Here is a 19,705-nt window from a genome sequence, read left to right on the forward strand (position 1 = left end):
AAGAGTTGTAGTAATTTTTAAAGTAACCAAGCTAATTAATGCCAGAGGACTCAGCTATATAGGGTCTTTACATAGGGATCAATAAATAGACTGTTGTTTGAGTCATCTCAAGTTGCCATAACAAAATTCCATAGACTTGGTGGCTTAAACACCGGATATTTATTTTCTCATAGTTCTTGAGGCCAGAAGTCCAAGATCAAGATGGTAGTGTAGTCAGTTTCTGGTGAGAATTCTCTTCCTGGCTGGCAAGTGGCAACCTTCTCTCTGTCTTCACACGGTAAATGAGGTAACCAGGATGCTCTCTGGTGGCTCTTCTTGTAAGGGCACTAATCTCCTCCATCACGATGCCCCAATCCTCATGACCTCATTACCTCATGACCTAGTTATCTCCTCAAAGCTCCACCTCCAAATACCGTCACGTTGGGGGTTAAGATTTCAACATATGAAATTGAGGAGGGGCACAGGTCAGTCCATAGCAACTGCCAATTATGCTTACCTCAGCATCACCGAAAGAGTCACATATTATATTTAATTCCTCTCATCAGACAGTATCTCCACTAGGATTGGCATTGAAGCTGTCCTCACAGGACAAATGGATTGTATGAATTCCTTCACAACGAATAGTTTTTCTGTCTTAATTCTAACTATGTTGTGTTAGACTAGAACCTTTTGCTTTCTTCCATCATTTCATGCATATGATGGATCTTTATTTTATTTCATTTTTTTTCCTGTTTCTTTGGGCAAACAAAGTGTCATTTGCCCCTATTTTGAGTGCAACCCAAGCATTGGTCTTGCTCATTCCAGAAGCCACCTTCTAACCTAGGTGGGAAGTGGGATGTTGGCTCCAGGGCTTTGCTGAGGCAGCTGGTCACTCCCAGCTCTACCACCGACCTCACACTTCCTGGGAATCCTAGGCCCTGATCTTCCTTCAGTGCAGGGCTGCGAACTAGGCTTGGGTTCCATCGATGCTTGTGTCCTGCCTGTGCTGTTATTTCTCCCCGTAAAACCACCCAAGTCTGTGGTGCAGTATTAGACTTTAGTGAAGAAGCCATGAATTATAATTTAGGAGGCAGAAAAATGAAAATCTCATTCTAAGCATGATTATTCCCATATAAGGAAGCTATCCATCTCATGCACACCCGTCAATTCCTAGCTTTCGGTTAATCCTCCATTTACAGAACACCTTGCTACTTCCCACTCCGTTCAATTCCCAGAACTCAAAAACCAGGGGCAGATATTCCGAGAGGGTGAGTTACTGAGCCTAGGTGACATGCCGAGGTGGGGGATGGGGAAAAGAGGTTCAGAAGAGCAATCTGGATGGACTTTTGTTCTCCTAAATCCTGGCTCTTTCACAGTCCCTCCAGTTCCCAATCTTATTCATTCATTTGTGGTTTTTATTTGGGTACAGATTTTTGTACATAACCAGATGACTGATTTAAATCCTATGAAAATTAACATGCCTGGTAGATTTCAAAACCAGTAAAATGTAGGACCAGTAGGAGATACAGAGAGGAGCTACTGCCTAAAGAATTATCTGGGTAGTTTTCACCCCATTATGTCCCTCGGCTTTTCCCTTTTGATACTAACAGGCTCTACTGCTGTCCCATCCTCTTGGAAAATGACATCCAGTTTTTCCTATTAGAAGTTAAAGAAAAAGTCCACATACATTAAGAAACTTCCCTTCAAAAAGCTTGTTTGATCGTAGTGAGTGAAGTCATCGTCATGGGCAGAATAGAGCCAAACACGTGAAAGCAGGATTGACCTAGAAAAGTGAGAGATACAGCCATTGTTAAAATATTTGATGCGTTCCCTTTCTTTGAAGGCATGATTGCTGTGTAGAGCAGACCCTAACTAATCTTAAAGCACTGGCTTCTCCTAGAGTAAGTTTTAGAAAAGCTCTTATGTCATGTTGTATTAGTTGGGAAAAAAAAAGCTCATTTTGAGTGTTTCCTGACTTGTGCCTTGAGATCTTCCTTCCTTTTAAAGCTGCAAATGATAGAGAAGCTGGGTATTTTCTTATAGCTTTGCATCTATAAGCTATACCGTCAACTTACATTATATGCTACCGTTTGCCACGTTGCATAAAAATGATAGTCATTGTAACCATCTATCAACACAATGAGATAATGTGATAATAATAAGATTCCAGTACCTTCCCCGCATGCTAAACAATTGATTTTAGTCACAGACACGTTGCCAGCCTGCTCTACCCTTCTGTATGGTGTCAGGAGTTTATGTTCCATTACAAGCATTTATACTTGTACCTGTTGTGAGTTTCCAGAAGTTATTCTTGAAGCTTACACAGCATTCTCTGGATTATTCTCTTATAAAACTCTCCAGGGGGTTCTAATGTGTTAGGGCAACACATCTAATAAATTCCTTCCCAGACAGCATTTGGGATATCATGAGAGATCTTATGAACAAAAACAGACAAATACTCCACAATCAACAATACCTGGAGATCTGGAGATTAACTTGTCTAGCCTCATAAAATGTTCACATCAATTTCCCCTGAAGTATCAGACCCATCTGAACCAAGACGAGATTAAGTCTAGCCGACTGGAACATTTTTATCCTAAATGAAAGCAAGATGTGATCACTTGTAATAGCCACATCATTAAAAGGGCTCAGTCCCCATGGCATTTTTGTAACCATTTGTGCTAACAGAAACTCTAGCTGTTTTTTCTTTCCCTTAAGTTTCTATGTTGCTTAATTCTTGAAGGTTTTTTTGTTTGTTTGTTTGTTTGTTTTTTAAATGTGTGATTGTTTTTATCCAATTTGTTTCATCTGAAAGTTCCTACTTAGAAAACACAGGGATGAATAGTTCTGGTCTTAATGCATTTATCAGTGTTGGCTTATTAATATTTGAAGATAAATATTACTCCTGGTCTCACACAATGTTTTTCTGAATACAGAGATGTTTGACTTTGCTTGGAGTTTTAGTCTATGCCTCCTGCTAGAAATGAAGTTTGGCATCATTAACCCAGGTGCAGTCCTTTTTGAAAGCTTTCCTATTGTCGTTATTTACTCTACCTTTTCTTCTTCTTTTAGTGACAACCAAACCAAGACCCCACAGTGATGAATATTCAAAGAAGATTCCTCCTCCCAAACCGAAAAGAAACCCAAACACTCAGCTCAGCACATCCTTTGACGAGACGTATATCAAAAAGCACGGGCCCCGGAGGACGTCGCTCCCGCGGGACTCCTCCCTCTCCCAGGTCGGCAGCCCCGCGGGGGACCCCGAGGAGGAGGAGCCCGTGTACATTGAGATGGTGGGGAACATTCTCAGAGACTTCAGGAAAGACGATGACGACCAGAGTGAGGCCGTCTACGAGGAAATGAAATACCCCATTTTTGACGATTTAGGCCAAGACTCAAAATGTGACCTCGACCATCACAGTTGTTCTTCGCAGTGTGCTACTCCCACGGTGCCTGACTTGGACTTCACCAAGGCCTCAGTGCCATGTACTCCCAAGGGTTTGCTCTGTGACATCCCCCCGCCCTTCCCCAACCTGCTTTCGCATCGCCCCCCGCTGCTGGTGTTCCCCCCGGCTCCTGTGCAGTGCTCCCCCAACTCAGACGAGTCTCCGCTCACCCCGCTGGAGGTCACAAAGCTTCCCGTGCTGGAAAACGTGTCTTACATGAAGCAGCAGGCCGGGGCATCTCCATCCGCCTTGCCGTCCCACGCCTCCGGCCATCCTAAACTGGAGAAAGACCCGGCCGGAGCCCTGGGACCGGTTCCTGCCGCCTCCGTGCTCTCCTCGTCCCCTCCCCCGCCTTCCACTCTGTACCGAACGCAGTCTCCCCACGGCTACCCCAAAAGTCACTCCGCCTCCCCCTCACCTGTCAGCATGGGGCGGTCCCTGACCCCGCTCAGCCTCAAAAGGCCGCCGCCCTACGACGCCGTGCATTCGGGCAGCCTCTCCAGGAGCTCTCCATCAGTGCCTCATTCGACCCCCAGACCGGTGTCGCAAGATGGGAGCAAGATGGTCAATGCTTCGGTGAATACCTACGGGTCGGCTCCGAGCGGCTCCCGGTCCAGAACACCCACGAGTCCTTTGGAAGAACTAACCAGCCTCTTTACCTCGGGACGCAGCCTGCTGAGGAAGTCGTCGTCCAGCGGCCGCCGTTCTAAAGAACCCGCAGAGAGTAAGTGCACGGATCGTGTGTGACTTAGGAGTGCAATGAGGCCCACAGTGCCCAGATCGTGTGTGACTTAGGAATGCAATGAGGCCCACAGTGCCCAGATCGTGTGTGACTTAGGAGTGCAATGAGGCCCACAGTGCCCAGATCGTGTGTGACTTAGGAATGCAGGGAGGCCCACAGTGCCCAGATCGTGTGTGACTTAGGAATGCAGTGAGGCCCGTAGTGCCCAGATCGTGTGTGACTTAGGAGTGCAATGAGGCCCACAGTGCCCAGATCGTGTGTGACTTAGGAATGCAATGAGGCCCACAGTGCCCAGATCGTGTGTGACTTAGGAATGCAGGGAGGCCCACAGTGCCCAGATCGTGTGTGACTTAGGAATGCAGTGAGGCCCGTAGTTATGGGAGCCTTAGTCCTTTTGGTTGAAATCTCAAGATGCGTGACTGTACTTTTGCTACAGCTAAAGGAAATAGTACATTGCGAAAGAACTGAAAGTGACAGTCTGCACAACATAACACACCCAATTAAAGAGAGGAATCGTTTTTTAAAACAAAGCAGAAGATCTAAATTCTTAAATGACTCTGGAAAGTCTAACAAAGAAAACAGATCACTATAAAAATTTTAGGTACATATTTCGATTTGAGGTAAAATTATACATTCAAACATGGAATTGGTACATGTTAAAATTATGCTTATCTGATATTAAAAGTCTGCATGAGCAAATCTGTATTAGAAAACCTTTGATGGAAAGAAAACCATTCTAATAGCTGTTACTTTTTTAAAAAAACAAGGAATGATTCTCTCCGCATATTTCAGGTTGTTACATTCGCACCTTCCTGCTAAGCTAGAGAAGGCTCACTGTTTCTCTTTTAAAACTCTCAGTAATTAGCATCTTATTCCTTTGGTACTCTTGCTAGATCCATCAATATGTAAATTACAGGAAGATCGCTAAGTGATAAATAGGTGGTGAACTTTATAGTCACCACTGAATTTCAAAGATCGAGGAATGTCTCTATCTGCATGGCTAATCCTTTTGTGAGTCCCACATAACTGCATAATGACATTGTAAAGTCAAAACAGAGCCCAGTTTTCTCCATGTTCATTTCATTAAATTACACTGCTTTCCCTTATTTAAAAATGCCTTAGGGTAGCTTAGCTGAAATGAATCACTCACATCTCAAAGGATCCCACCATAGGATTTTATTTATCTACTCATACAGTTAAACTGAGGATCTTCCTTAAAGGAAAAGAAGCCTTCCTGATGAAGATGATGATGACACCCCTTAGATAATTAATATTCATTGGTAGTTATAAACCATTTATCTCCTCTTTTTCCCCTTTAACTAGAGAGATTTCTGAGAGCATTAACAACTTAAGTAATCCCCTCTTAAGAAAATTTTATTTACCTGACTGAAAGGGAAAAATTTCTCATATTTTAGATGTATCTGGAATTAATACATACGTGCATACATTCAATTATTTTTAAAAATGAATTAAAATTAGGAACGACTTAGTTCTAGAGTGGATGGTTCTCAGCTGGGGTGATTTTGCCCCCAGGGACATTTATTCGTATCTGGAGACATTTTTGGTTGTCACAGCTGCCAGTGTTACTGACATCAAGCGGATGGAGACCAGGGATGCTGTGTTGGCAATCTACAATGCACAGGACAACCTGCTACAAAATTTTTTTTTAATGAAAAGAAATTAAGAAAAAAAAAAAAAAAAGGATTATCTTACCCACCATGTCAATAGTGTCAAGTTTGGGAAACCCTGATCTAGATAATTTGTTAAAATTTTAAATTTCTTCCAGATGATTGGTTTGGTTGAAACACAGATCAAGCAAGGTTTTTGGAGTAAACTGAAGAAAAAAATTAAAGGAAAAGATTTTCCTCTCAAAATACGTAATGGTTAGTATAGAATTAGTAGACATTCCATCCTAGAATTGATGGAATTAGCCAGTATTTTCTCTACCTATCAGTTGCTTTGGAGGATTCTTAAAAGCTCCAGCTGGAAGCTATACCAATTAGCTAGAAAAAGTATATGTAAAAAAAAAGTGATTAACTAATGAAGTTATTTCAAGAAAAATCCATCTGTTAGAATCAGTCTATGTGCTACATGTCACAGACTTCTCCATTCGACTCCAAAATGAGCTTTGCGTGCTTCTAAAACCAAGCTTATACATGGAGAAGTGATCCAGGCTCTTTATAGCTTTTAGGGATCTGAGGATTAAATTCCTTTCCATATGCTGTTAACCATGTATCAACTCTTCAGAGAAAGGTCATGCCCTGAGTTACATGAATTTCAATATTTTACTTTGCACAAATAGATGGGAGGAAAAATGCACATAGTACCAATGAATAACCCAGTTCTATTTACTTTTGACTCTGGGAGAAAATAGAAAAACACTATCTGATGTTAACAAAATCATAGGGGCTCTGAGACTCTTTATGTAATCCAAAAAGTAGATCCAAAATTGTTGACAATTGAGAGGTAACCTTCAATTACTGCTGCAGCACACTCAGTGACACAGCTGTCACCTTCACTCTTGACAGGATTTGTAGACACCTGCTGATAACAAACGGACAGAATAAGTGATATGAAATAGTGGAACATTCATCACCCCTGCATCACACGTGGCATTTTTTTACATTTCAGAAATAAAAGTAAGGCTGGTGTTTCTATGTTCCATACACCTGTAGCTTTACTGGAAATGCCAATTTTGGTAATTTTCCAGTATTCAATTCAAGGCAAATATAATCTTTCTGCTTTTATTTAAAAATCCATGTCAAATACACCTTGTGCCTTCAACTGTTATGTTGAAATCTATAAAAGATACATCTAATTTAATAATGTCATATCTTAAAGGCTTATAATTATTGACGGGGACTGGGAAATAGGAAAGAGATGAACGTAGACAATAGTGGTAGACTAGGAATCAATTTCATTTCCCTTCACAATTTTCTAAATATGGCCTTCACAGTCATTGTTCCAGGAAGCATTTTTTTCCTAGATGATGGGACATTATAACATGGTTTAACTGTATATGAGGTCATTAACCATAATAATTTTATTTGAATTGGTTATTGTTAATATTTTTTAAACTCATGCAGAGACACAGAAGACATAAGGCACGTAAGAAGTGGTTCACTCGTATTTTATTGCTGTAAATGTTTCTGTCTATTATGAGAAGTAGGTGAAGTACAAATACATTTGTGGTGTATTTGAAGACTCAAATGGTAATTTTCTGCCTGATAGTTTTATCTTCCTTTCACATGTTCTTATTTTATATATCCTTTGATTGGAACCTTTAGAACACCTAGGTCACGAATGGGCCATTTCATTTTAATAAATCGGGACTCATAAATCGTAGAAATTATTAGCCAGAATCAAATGAGAAAAAGGGAAAACCCTTTAATCCCCTCAAATAAAAAATATTTTAAAAAGCAAGGTTAGCCTATATTTAAGAGAAATGCATGAACATATGCTCCTATGAAAATGTACAAGGCATAATGAAGAATATAATTAAACTTTATAATATACTTGAGGGAGAGCATGTGATTGAAAAGTTAAAAGTAGGAAAATGTAAATAGAAAATTTAAAGAAAAAAATAGAAGCATGAGACAGCAAAGAGAAGAAACTAATTAAGAAACTAAGGCACCAAGAAAAATACCAAAATAAATGCACGCAGGGTTGAATGGACATGTAAACCCATATGGGTACCCACACATGGAGCACATACAAAGGTACACAGAGAACCACAGATCAAGACACAGTGGGGTCAAAGAAGGAGCCAAGGAAAAAAAGATGTAAGCCCACTCATCTGGTACTTTTCTTAAAAAAAAAGAAAAATTGGTTGGCATCACCAAAGAGCTTCTTTATATCAGTGACGTTTCCCATTAATGGAGATACACAATTTTCTACTGTTAAATCTTTAAATCTTATCTTTCAGCCTTTAAAAATACTTTCACTTAAGACTTTTAGATGTTCTATTGAATTTTTGCAGCTGTGGATATAAATGGGTCCTATGGATCTGGTGACATAAAGTTGGGTATCAGATGCAACCTTTGCTTCCCATTCCCTTTCTTAAAACCAAAACCAAAACCTAAAACCAAACACAGAGACAACAACCCAAAACAACCATGCAAACAAACAAAATAAAACCAAAAAATTACCCCAGGGCTCCTGCCCCCCATACATACAACTTTCTCATTTTTTCAGTAGCTTGAGGTTCAGCAATGCCTAAAACATTCACCATTTGTTGGTGAAACATCTCATCCGACTTACTCTTACTAATTTAATTAAAGCATAATTTTACATGAAAAAAATAATGATTTGGGAAGGAAATATCTCAAAACACATTTCTGCACGTGTATAGTATCCCGCTTTCAGGAAAAAGGATGGGTCTACTAACTAACATCACGTAGCCATCTTTATGATTCAGGTCATTATAGTGAACATCGTTGTGTGCCTACTATGTGCTAGCACATGATGTGTCTGGCACGGTGACCCAAACAGGGGAGGTCACAGTGGTGGCTATCATTGTCCCATCATTTGTAATAGAGTGACATGGTATTGTGAGTTTATGCCACTGGGATGTCCTCAGGGGGCTGTTTGAGCTTGTAGAGCTGTCTGTTCACCCTCTATGGATCTAACACTTAAATCCACTTAAACTCTCCTGTCTATTTCTCGTTGTTTCCTTGCCTCTTCTCTTTCTTCCAGGACGTTGTATTGATGCATCTAGCCTCTCCTCTCCTCCCCTTCTTTTCCATTCTCTTTTTACTCTTTTCCTCATTGTATTATCACACCATTGATCAGCTGAAGACCAAGAAACCAGATGCCCAGACTTGTCTGAGGCGCCTCTCAGCTGACTTAAGTGTCTGACCTTCAGTGTAGGGACTTAGTGGCCTTTTCTTTCAAAGGCCATTTGAATCCACATACCACATCTTGGATGACGTTCTTGGATTCCTATCTGAGACAATCAGGAATGTCAACTTCCCAAGAACTAATCTGTCCTGGAAAACATGGAATGAATGCTACTTTACTTTGGGAGAACTCACACATTTTGTTTAACCCTTTGAAAAAAAAATTCTGTAAAACCTAGCAAGCATACTAGCTAAGGTCTTTATTTTCCTTCTTTTTATTCCTATGAAGGCGGAGGGCTGACACAGCATAGGTCAGACAAAGCAGGTATTGAGAAACCGAGGGGAAGGCTGGGGAGAAGACCTCAGGAATCTGGATGTTCTGGGAACGGGTGAGCCTTCAGCCTGTGAGTGCCCACTGCCAAGCACGCTGACTTCAAGCAGACCTTCTGGGTGATGGTGACTAGGAGCCACCTGGCCAGAGTTGGGGCCCGGTCGAGAGCATCCGAAATGCTCTGATTCTTCAGACGCATTTAGGACTTGAGCCTCACCTGGAACAGCTGAAGATATCTCAGAGGCTGTCACAAGGCCTGGCAAGACCAAGGCCTATAGGTCGTGCTAAACTCCTGAAATAAAGACACTGCCCTTGGCAGGCTCCTCCCCTGCTGTGTGTTGGTTGCCATCCTGCTCAGAATCTCACGCTGTGGCCTCAGACTGGGGGTTTCTATCTTAGCAAGACTCCTTCCAGCAGCTCAGAAGAAAAGTTGAGCCCGGACTTGGGTTCTGACGATGCTCTCAGGCCAGGACCCTGGGGATATGCCCAGGCCTAGGCCACTCAAAGCACAGCAGGCGAAGGACTTTCTGCATTGTATTTACTTGCCTGCTGTTAAAAACCTAGATTCCTGGGCTTTATCATAGCCGCGTCTATGCAATGAGAAATTCCAGAGGTCGGGCCTGGAATGTTGACTTTTTAAAGGACATTCCTTAGTAACGTTTATGCCTCTGATCCAACGAGAACCCAGGGATATATAGCTAAATATTAGCAACACCATCTACTTGTGTGCAAAAGAATCCTATACTACACTGTTTCCATTGAAGAAAGTCAAAATCAGAATTTATATAAGAGGAAGAAGAGGGAGGGGGGAAAGTCAAATACAGCCAGCTTGAAATGAGTGGATGTTGTTTTTCTTTCCTTGACTAAGCTACTGATTAGTTGACAGCTTGGCAAAAAGACCATCCAGGTCATCTGGATGGATCAGCAGGGAAAATGATTTCACTGCCTCTGGGTTCTTCCCGAGACCTTGAGAGATTAACATTGTAGCCTGTGGCGGGCGATGTGTGAATAATGTCCGTTCTTGTTCTTTGTCAGAAGCTTTGTCTTAGTCACGCCAAGTCTGTGCCCTTTCCTTCCTCAGAAGTCCTAACTGGTTAAGTCTGAGCATCACTGGTAAGAACTGCTTCAGGTTCTATCGGGTAGGCTGGGGAATGTGGGACTCAGGCCAAAAGCAGTCTTCAGCCCAGAGGTCTGTGTAGATCTGTTCAGGCCCCTTAAGAGGGAGGACAAGCCAGAGCAGCCTGGGGCCCCCAGATGGAGCCATGATGCAGAACAAGGGTATGCAGTCTGGAGAGGATGCCCAGCCCCGTGATCTAGCCGATGTAGGCGAGCAGTGCAAGAGAATGGGAGTCCTCCCGCGGACGCTGGCAGGGATTCTGAAAGCAAAGAGGAGGTCTGGCTGTCATGACTGTCAAGGATCTCAGTAGTTGGAGCTGACAATGCTTATGGGGAAATGAGGTGATGAGGTTCTTGGAAAATGCTTCTGCCCCAAATAAGTTTGCCTCAGAAATGATTTCAAGACTAGCTAAGTCCAGAGTGGGATTCATCCAAGAAGTAGTGGTGAGGACCTGGAGAAAGAAGGCAGCACCAACCTTTGCCTTGAGAATGCTTCCATAACATAGTGGCATCTGCTTACTTTCATGCCATTTACTCTATGCCTGACACTGTTCTAAGCATTTTACTTATATCAACCCTCATAGCAATATTCGGAAGCAGGTGATATTAACATTGCTAATTTAAAGATGGGGGAAACTGAGTCACAACTTAGCAGAGTCACCTAGGGAGTAGAGCTGAGACTTGAACCCAGTTTATTTGGCTTCAGAGTTGCTGGTCTTAATAATACTTTATCTACACTTGACCAATCTCCTCAGCTTCCTTCCCCTTCCTATTGCCATTAAAACTGACCAGTTATCATCAAAACCTCTAATGGCTCATACAGTTATTTCTCCCAGGGATACCTGCTTCATAAGAGAAAGCTGGATCTGTACCTAGATGTCATGGACTACTTAATGGTTGCCATCAATTTAGGAAGGGGTGGAAAACTTTTCAGGACCCTCCAGCATTCACTTTGGAATGTCCTAAGTCACCGTGAGAAGCTGTTCTGTACCGCAGGCTTCTGAGTTGCCCCGAAGGCATGTAGTCTTCCCAGTGGCCTCATCATCGCCTGAATGACGGGGGCAAAGAGGCCACAGGTGCTCACCTCAGTGCCTCTATGCATACCTTAAGGATATCTGTGCACATTTCTTTGGTCTGAGAGCTTTTCAACACTGAGCTACCAACTAGATGATTCAGCTTCCAGGGATGTAGGGTTTTGTCCTCAGATCCTTGCACCTCATCCAGCTGGGCAGTATCTTGATGGCCCGTGGTGACCCCAAGGGAAAAAATACTCAGTGGATCAAAAAAAAAAAAAAAAAAAAAAAAGAAAGATCAGCCGATGCCCAAAGGCAATGAGGGCCCTAGCATTACTAACCTAGAAACTGATTTGGTGAAACAAACAAACAAAAACTCCAAAAGAGCCCTGTGCAAAATGCTTCTTAAGAGAAGCATCATCTCTTTTCTCTTTAGATTCATGTTACTGTGTAGTTGACAGAATCGGACACTGGTCTTTAAAACACACACACACGCAGAGTTCTTCAAAAGCACCCAGACTTATATAATTATTATTATTATTTTAAAGCTAAATTTTTTTTTCAAGATGGTGAGGTTAAATAAAGTGTAAGGAAAATCTTTTGATTTTGAAAATGTATATGACTCCTTGGTTAATTGGGACCATGACATTGTCTGTTTTCCTCATTCAGTTTCTCTTAGGATTACAACATAGAATCACTGAAGAAGACATAATTTCATAAATAATTGCTCACCTTTCTGGGGGTAGACTGCAGCTGTTTTTGATTAATGCAGGCAGACGTGTTTATCCCCTGTGTTTATATTCTCTGGCTGCTGAATCTTTAAGTGCAATTTCTTGCCAGCAATTTAATCAGCAATTCTCTCCATTAAGAAGCACCCTCCCTGCTTTTGATTTAAAAAAATACAGAAACACTTTCAATTCAGAAATAAAGCTACACCAGTCTTTTTTTTTTTTTAAACCAAGGTTTCCTCAGTTTGAAGTGAATGTACTAGAGCTGATTTCTTTCCCTTCTGTTGAATTACCTCAAACAGGAAACTCAATTGCTGATTTGTATTTGATATCATGTGTTTTCCACAGTTTGACATCTATGAGTAATTTCATATTTGGTATAAGTAAAGGAGTTCCTATCAGCTACATCATACTCCCCTACCTTTGTCCTACATTCTAATTAAATACAATCTAGGAGGCTGGGGCAAAGTTTGTCACAAGACGTGGCTTTTATCTTGACTCAACTCTTGAGAAGCCTTGAGACTTTGGATAAGTCAGTTCATCTCTTAATGCCTGAGTTTTCTCACTTTTGAAATGAAAATATTAGGTGCTAAAACCGTGAGTCCCTAATGGCTTTGTTGTTTGGTGCATCTGTGGATTACTGAATGAGCTGTAGATCCCCAGACAAATGACCACTTCCTGCCTCTGAAGCTTTCTGTCTGATGTTGTTCTTTCTTGCTGAAAAAACTTCCCAGAACTCCATAAAACAAAGCCTAATGCTTGGATCCCTGCTTATAGTCTTCATCGAGTTTTTCTTATGCTGTTGTCTACAAATTATCTTTCCTTCAAACTCTGGGAGCCCTATGTACTTCTGTAATAGAATGTGTCTTATTTTGACATATTGTAAAGTTTTTTTCTGTCTTATTCCCCAATAAGACATATGATCAGGGAGGACAAGGGTTGTATCTTTTCATCATTTTATTTCATGTAGCACTTGGCCCAATGCAATCTTTCCCAAAGTTTATACATGATAAGTATTTATTGAACCTGCTGAATTAATGTCATAACGACTTGAGAGGGCTATTGAATTTGAGAAAAGAAAAGCCATGTGAGACATTTTTGACCGTTAAGTAAAAAAAAAAAAAATCAGATCCTATGACTTAGAAAAGTCTACATTGAAATCAATATAGTCATTCAGACAAAAAGGAACCATGTTGAATGCTGAATTCATTGCTTCTGCTCTTAAATGCCCTGTTTTTAAAAGAATGCCCATTTCATTCTAGGCAGATTTATTAGGGGAAAGATGTAAAGGATATTGCCATAAAGCATTTAAATGTGGATCATTTTGTAGATGTCAAATCATCACCAGTTTCTGTACAAATGAATTACTGTGAAGATTGATCACTTCTCAACGTTTGGAGATAGAAAGATGCATTTTTTTTAAGAAGAAATAATAGAGACTAATATTTTAAAGAAGGAATTCCAATCTGCTTAACATTATGCATTATTGAACTCAAATAGTAGAGAGGATAAGAATGCATTCAACTAAATCATTTAACCTCTTCGGTGAAAAAGTACTGCATAAATCCAGGGAGCTATTATTATGTGACTGGTGACCTTTTTGTGTGTGTTCCCAGGTAAAAATGGGTTTAAGTTATAAAATATTTTTAAAGCTTTTTCAATTTTCAAAAAGATCAGTTTTCAGAATTCAGGAAATGGATGGCAATTCCAATTTTAATGAAGTGTCTGGAGTGGCGCATGGTGTTTCTCCACTAAAGCAAACTCATTATTGTTGTTAGTTGATGGGAGCTAGGTTAATTAAATGTTCCACTCCTGGTAGAATAACCAATCAACTGAAGAATCTGGGCCATTGCTATTCCCAAATGAGAAGAGTAAAAATACTAAGAAGAAAGAGGGAAGGAGGAAGGCTTAGTCACATGGATTTTGAAGCAGCATATCCTGTCTAGCCAGGTATACCCCAAATGGCTGAATATAAAGGACAATTTTCAAATACAGAAGTCTGTAATAGCCTTCTGACAATTGAGGATGGAAGAAATACTTTCCCCTACATTTTCTGCTGGTCAAGTTTCAGTTACACGGAATAAAATATCATTTTTCTATTTTTTACATCTATTTCCATGTTATAGATGGAATGGATATAATTAAGCTAAGAAAGAAAAAGGATGGAAAAAACAATAGAGTCAGAAAGTAGAGATAGGGGGTGTCCATGTATTGTTGAACCCTAGACACGCCCACTGTGCTGTGAGTGGGTAATTCTAAAGTGGTTTTTGTTCCCATGACACAGTACGAAATCCAGATTTCTAAGAACGCAGAAGCTGGGAAAGGATTTAGATGTTAGCAGCCCCCAACAGAAGGAGCAGAGCTGAAGGGACGCGTGTCTCTCTTTACGTTATCACATTCTAAATATCAAAGTGCCTCTTTCATTCTTTGATTGGTAAGTTATTCACCACTTTCCAATGATGGAGGACAAGAGAACTGCATCAAAATGATGAATGCTTTTTGTCAAAGAAATTTGTCCAAGCTTTTGTTCAAGAGAAATTTCAAATCTAAGGAATTAAACCAGATTGCCTCAGAGTGGTCTTTCTTTGGTTGATTGATACGCTCACTCAAAGCCTACGGCACTCATCTTTGGCTTCTAACCCATGCTTTGCTTATGATCATTGAATATGAATGATAATAAAATTGTCCATTGATGTTTCAGAAAAAAACAGCTTGATTCTATCCCAAACCATGATTCTTCACTTTCTTTTCATGGCCAAACAATTCAAGTGAATGTTTACTTTCTGCCACCACTTCCTGCCTCCCACCCTGTCTTTAATTTCCTACAACCTAACTTCCTCTTCTGCCCACGCCAGAGTCAGTCACAGAGGGCTTCCTAACTGGTCTCTGGCCCTCTCTTGGTTCTCTTAGAGGTCACAGAACATTTAACATTGTTGATTCCTCCATCTGAAGACATTTCTCTTGGGTCTCATGAAATGTGATATCCTCACTAATGATCCTTTCTGAACGTTGTCTTTTCTGCTTCCTTCTTTTGGGAGCTCTGCTCCTCCATTTACATAAAATAGCTCTTCAGACACATGATTGACCCAGTGCTGTGATTAGTTTTTAAATATTTGCCTTTCCAACTAAATTGTCAGGACATAGTACTGTTTGTTTGTTTGTTTGTTTTGCAAAAACTAGCACATGTTTGGGTGCACACTACAGGTTCAAGATCTGTTCCTTGAATGATCAAATGACAGACTAAAGTGAAAGAACATGTATCTAACTTCCACAACTGGATAGTAAATTTTTGAGAGCCAAGACTATATATTTTATTTAAGTGTCCTTGGCCTCTATGATGGTACTTTTACATGATCAGTTTATATTTATGGGTATATTGTTTTTTCCAAAGCTAACATTTTTTTAACAGCAAAGTCCAGTAGAATTACCATGATTCCCAAGTGTTGATTATAATCTGACTTTTGCATAGGGTGCCAAGATCAGCACTCATTAAAGTATTTAGTAACTAACTGCTGTAAAGAATATCCGTGGAGAACCCAGGTTTAGATGATTTTTATATAACATAGTCAGAAAGGAGATCAGTCTTGTTGTTGATTGGGGAAACCAGGCAGCCCTCAGTTAGAAAAATGAAAATACTCATAATCTAATCTAGATATTTTATAAAAGAGTAAAAGTAGGGGCCACAAAAAATAGCATAGCATAGACTCTCAGTAAATGGCTATGAAAGTAGTATTGAGATAGTATGTTGTAGATAGAAAACCATCAGCTAGATGGTACCTGGTATTGCGTATGGCCCTTCTAGTGTCTAAATTACAGAAGATGATAAGGAGTATTAGAATGTATCTTCATTTCAATACCTTTGCTTGTTTTTTAAAATTCCTTTGTTTGACCCACTTCAAAAACCATCTCAATATAATGGAAGATATATGTAGGGGGGAATCATTTGATATTTATGAATGGAAAATGACACAGGAGTCAAATATCATGGAGTCAAAAGATGGATTTGTCACTGACCAGCTGTGCTTTAGGGCAAGTCAAACTCTCCAAGTATCAGCTTTTTTTTTTTTTTTTCTCATATTAACCTCAGAGGATTCTTGCATAAAATGAAAGAGAATTGTGTTCAGGAAAAGACTTTGTAAACTAGAAATTTCTGTGCAACTTGAAGGGGTGATTATTTGGTGTTTAGATATCTGGGGAAAGAATAAATATTTTATTAAAAATGCAGTCAGGCCAAAAATGAATTACATTTTCAGGGAGGCCGCACTGTTCACACAGCTCTCTTCAGTTGGGCTTGGGTAAAGGATCTGACATCTTAAGTGGCTCATCCAATACCTGATGTGAGGAGCACGAAGCATGGGGCAGAATGTTCCCTCAGGAAGCGGGCTGCTTCTTGCCTGTTGGGTGATAGCTAACCCTTGAGGGTGGAGGGACATCGCACCGGAGAGAGCACAGCTGCCCTGACCCTATAAAGAGCAGCTCTCAGAACAAAGCGCCCATCTCACTGTTCGAAGGGCTGGGCAACATGGTGACGTGACTGGGCGAGATGAGTTATCAGCAGAAGAACAAATTCAATATAACTGGGTTGTCGATGTGTTTTTCACATGTAATAAGTATTTTCCTTTTTCTGGTGACACATTTATCTTTTAAAATAAAGACTTTGCTTCCAAAATAGGTGGCAGTGTTAACCAATGTATTAAGTAGAAGCCAAAAACTCAAAGTGCTTAATATAGAAAAATACTTAGTACATGGATGGAGGACTATTAAAAGGGTGATTTGTAAAGTGTTCTTTCTAAGCAGATTCAGACAGACTCTCTTTTCCTTTTCAAGTGCTTTGTCAACATGCAAACAAAGTTTAAGGTTAGCTAGTGTTTGAAAAATGCAACAATGGAAAAAGCAACAAGAAACACACAAATTTTGTATAAAAACATGTGTGCAAGCACAGATAGAGAAAAAAATGCCAGCCTCCTAAATACAGATTAACGAGCAGAAATAAGCAAGGCATGAGGTGACCATCCCTCGACTTCTCATAAATGAAAGGCTACAGACACAAAAATAGCTGTTGAGATACTTCTTCGTCAATTTTCTTGTTTTTTATTAACTTCCATGGCTTTCTTAGTAAAGTCTTTATCCAGATGCTAATTAAGCAGAGGTTCGCTTTGCACATCAATTTTTAATATTCCCTCCTCATAGTTAAATGAAACCTGCAGCGTGAGGCTTCTCCAGTTAAAAGCCATCCTGACCTACTTCCGTGTGAAATCAATGGACGACTTAGAGCAACTCACTAGTAGCTGACATTTAAGGAGCCCGGCTCGTAATCCATGTTGGTGTAAAATGTATGTTTCCCTGGGCTCCCACATTCTTTATTTCTTTATTCATTTTAAAAGTTCTTCTAAGAATAGAGAAGACTGTGGAAGCTGTTGAGCCAGATAAGTGAAACCCACCCTGGGTTTTGTGCCCCTGAGAGATGGTGGGCTTATGTCCCAGCGACCTGTGTAGTGGCTTCAAATTAACAGAAACCCCTGGGTCTGGGACTGAGGAAGGGAAAGAAAGGCCTAAAAGGCACCCACTTGCACTCAAATATAATCCACAAAAAAAGCAAAATTGAATCCACCAGGATAAAGGTCTTCACACAACCATGATTCGTTTTTGAAAGTAAGAACATAGGGTATATGGCAGACTTCTTTGAAGATTTGCACATTAGACTCCTGAGTTTTAGGGTATGAAATAGGAACAAGACTCAGAACCAGAGAGGCTGAGTCATCAGGGTACGGAAGAGCACACTGGGTCTCCATCTGGAGAGGGGCTCCTATTAATGGTCAGGTGAGTTCTCATCACGTGTTAACGTGTACGCACATAAGAAGTCACCATGTACCCTGATGGAAAGGGAGGGCTGGCCTCATGCTAAATTCCAGAGTAGTAAGCGAGGGTGGGGTGAGCTGGTACAACTGATGGAAGAAGTAGCATCTAGGGTATATATCTTTTACTTCTTTGGTTAATTATATTCCTAAATATTTTATTCTTTTTAGTGCTATTAGTACATATGCATTTTAACCATGTATATACAGCCATTAATCTTTCATTCATTCAGTGAACATTTATAAAATACCCGCTGTGAGCCAGGCACGATTCCAGGTGCTAGAATCTTTATTTTGAAATGTTGAACAAGAAAACCCAAGAAGTCAAGTGAAGATGAAAGATACGTTTATTACTGGAAAGGCACCTTCTGGTGGAAGACTTGGCAATCAAAAACATGTTCTTACAAAGACATGAGTAGTAAAGGAGACAGGCAGATTTTTGGGCTGAGTGTTTTAGAAAAATGTTCTGTTTCTCTTTCTCCTTTTCCTCTGCACCCTGCCAGGCTGGCCCTCCTGGCCCACATCACAGCATTTCGTTAGGTTCTGAAGCTCACAAAGGCCTGGGCATCCTTGAGTCACCCTTGATTCACCCCAGTGGGCTGGGTCTGGTGACCCTTAGGAGACAGGTGGGTTTTGTTTGAGGCATAATCATAGCCTCATCTAAAGAATCTAGTATTGCAAATACTGCTCTCCCCTCATCCTCCTCCTATTCATTTTCTTTTTGCCTTTTTCCCTTCCTCTTTTTTAACACATGAATCTAACCCAAAACAATGGATATTGGAATTCTCTGAGGCTTTTTTCATTCTTTAGATTCTTTTTGCCACAAAGAAATCTGCTACCAGATAACTTATGAAACAAGATATCACAGTAATAAAGAGTATTAGTAACATCGGAAATAAGGAATGATATCCAGGTTAAGGGGTTTTTAAATTTAATTAGCACTTGTGATTAAACAGTTCATACATGTTTCATATGTGTGTGTAGGTAAAAGATTGTGAAGAAAAGGTGATGACAATAATTGAAAAGAGGGGACAGGAACTTGACTCCAGCTTTGATTGCAGAAACATCCACTAGAAAGATGGTTATCTTGAATTAACATTTTGCCAGCCACAGGACTGAAGAGCCAGGTGGCCCCCTCCCCACCTAAGCTCCTTTGTTTTAGAGATCTTGGTTGATTTCATAACTGGCCATTTGGGTCCACTTGTTTTTTCTCTTCCTGGGCTTCAAATTCCTTCTTCTATGTTTTAAATTCACCAATAAAGAGTGAGCCCACAAAAACCTAGGCCCCTACCCTCAAACCCAAGCCAGTGCTTATTCTCTGTCTATGTGGTACCATGTGCTTTCTAGGACCTATGAGTAATAAATCTTTTTTTTTTTCCCCCAAAGTTTCTTGATGGTTGTTGCTGAGGGTGTCTTGTAATCATAATAAGAACCACAAGGACTGGTCCAACTACAATACTGGCTACTAGATAGGTTGAGACTGGCGTAAAATGGAAAGAAAGATAGTCAAAGGAGGAAGGGAGGGAGAGACGGAGAGTGAGAAAGATAGAGTGAGAGAATGATGTTTCCTCATGAAAATTCCATAGAAGAAGTTTTATATCTTATCTTCCTTAGCTTCAAAAAGAACAAGTGGAGAAGGGAATGATTGACCCCCTAC

The 19,705-nt window shown here is 40.4% G+C and overlaps 1 protein-coding gene across 3 annotated transcripts in view; it reads left to right on the forward strand.

The window, feature by feature from the left end:
• Nucleotides 1–19,705, forward strand: part of NYAP2 (neuronal tyrosine-phosphorylated phosphoinositide-3-kinase adaptor 2) — a 162,497-nt gene that overhangs the window by 59,654 nt on the left and 83,138 nt on the right. For all 3 annotated transcript variants that reach the window (XM_074364403.1, XM_074364401.1, XM_074364402.1), the window contains exon 3: nt 3,052–4,149. In XM_074364403.1, the coding sequence (XP_074220504.1) occupies nt 3,052–4,149 (1,098 nt within the window). The remainder of the gene's footprint in view (nt 1–3,051; nt 4,150–19,705) is intronic.

Source organism: Camelus bactrianus, chromosome 5 (genome assembly GCF_048773025.1).
Source record: "Camelus bactrianus isolate YW-2024 breed Bactrian camel chromosome 5, ASM4877302v1, whole genome shotgun sequence".
Lineage (NCBI taxonomy): Eukaryota > Metazoa > Chordata > Mammalia > Artiodactyla > Camelidae > Camelus > Camelus bactrianus.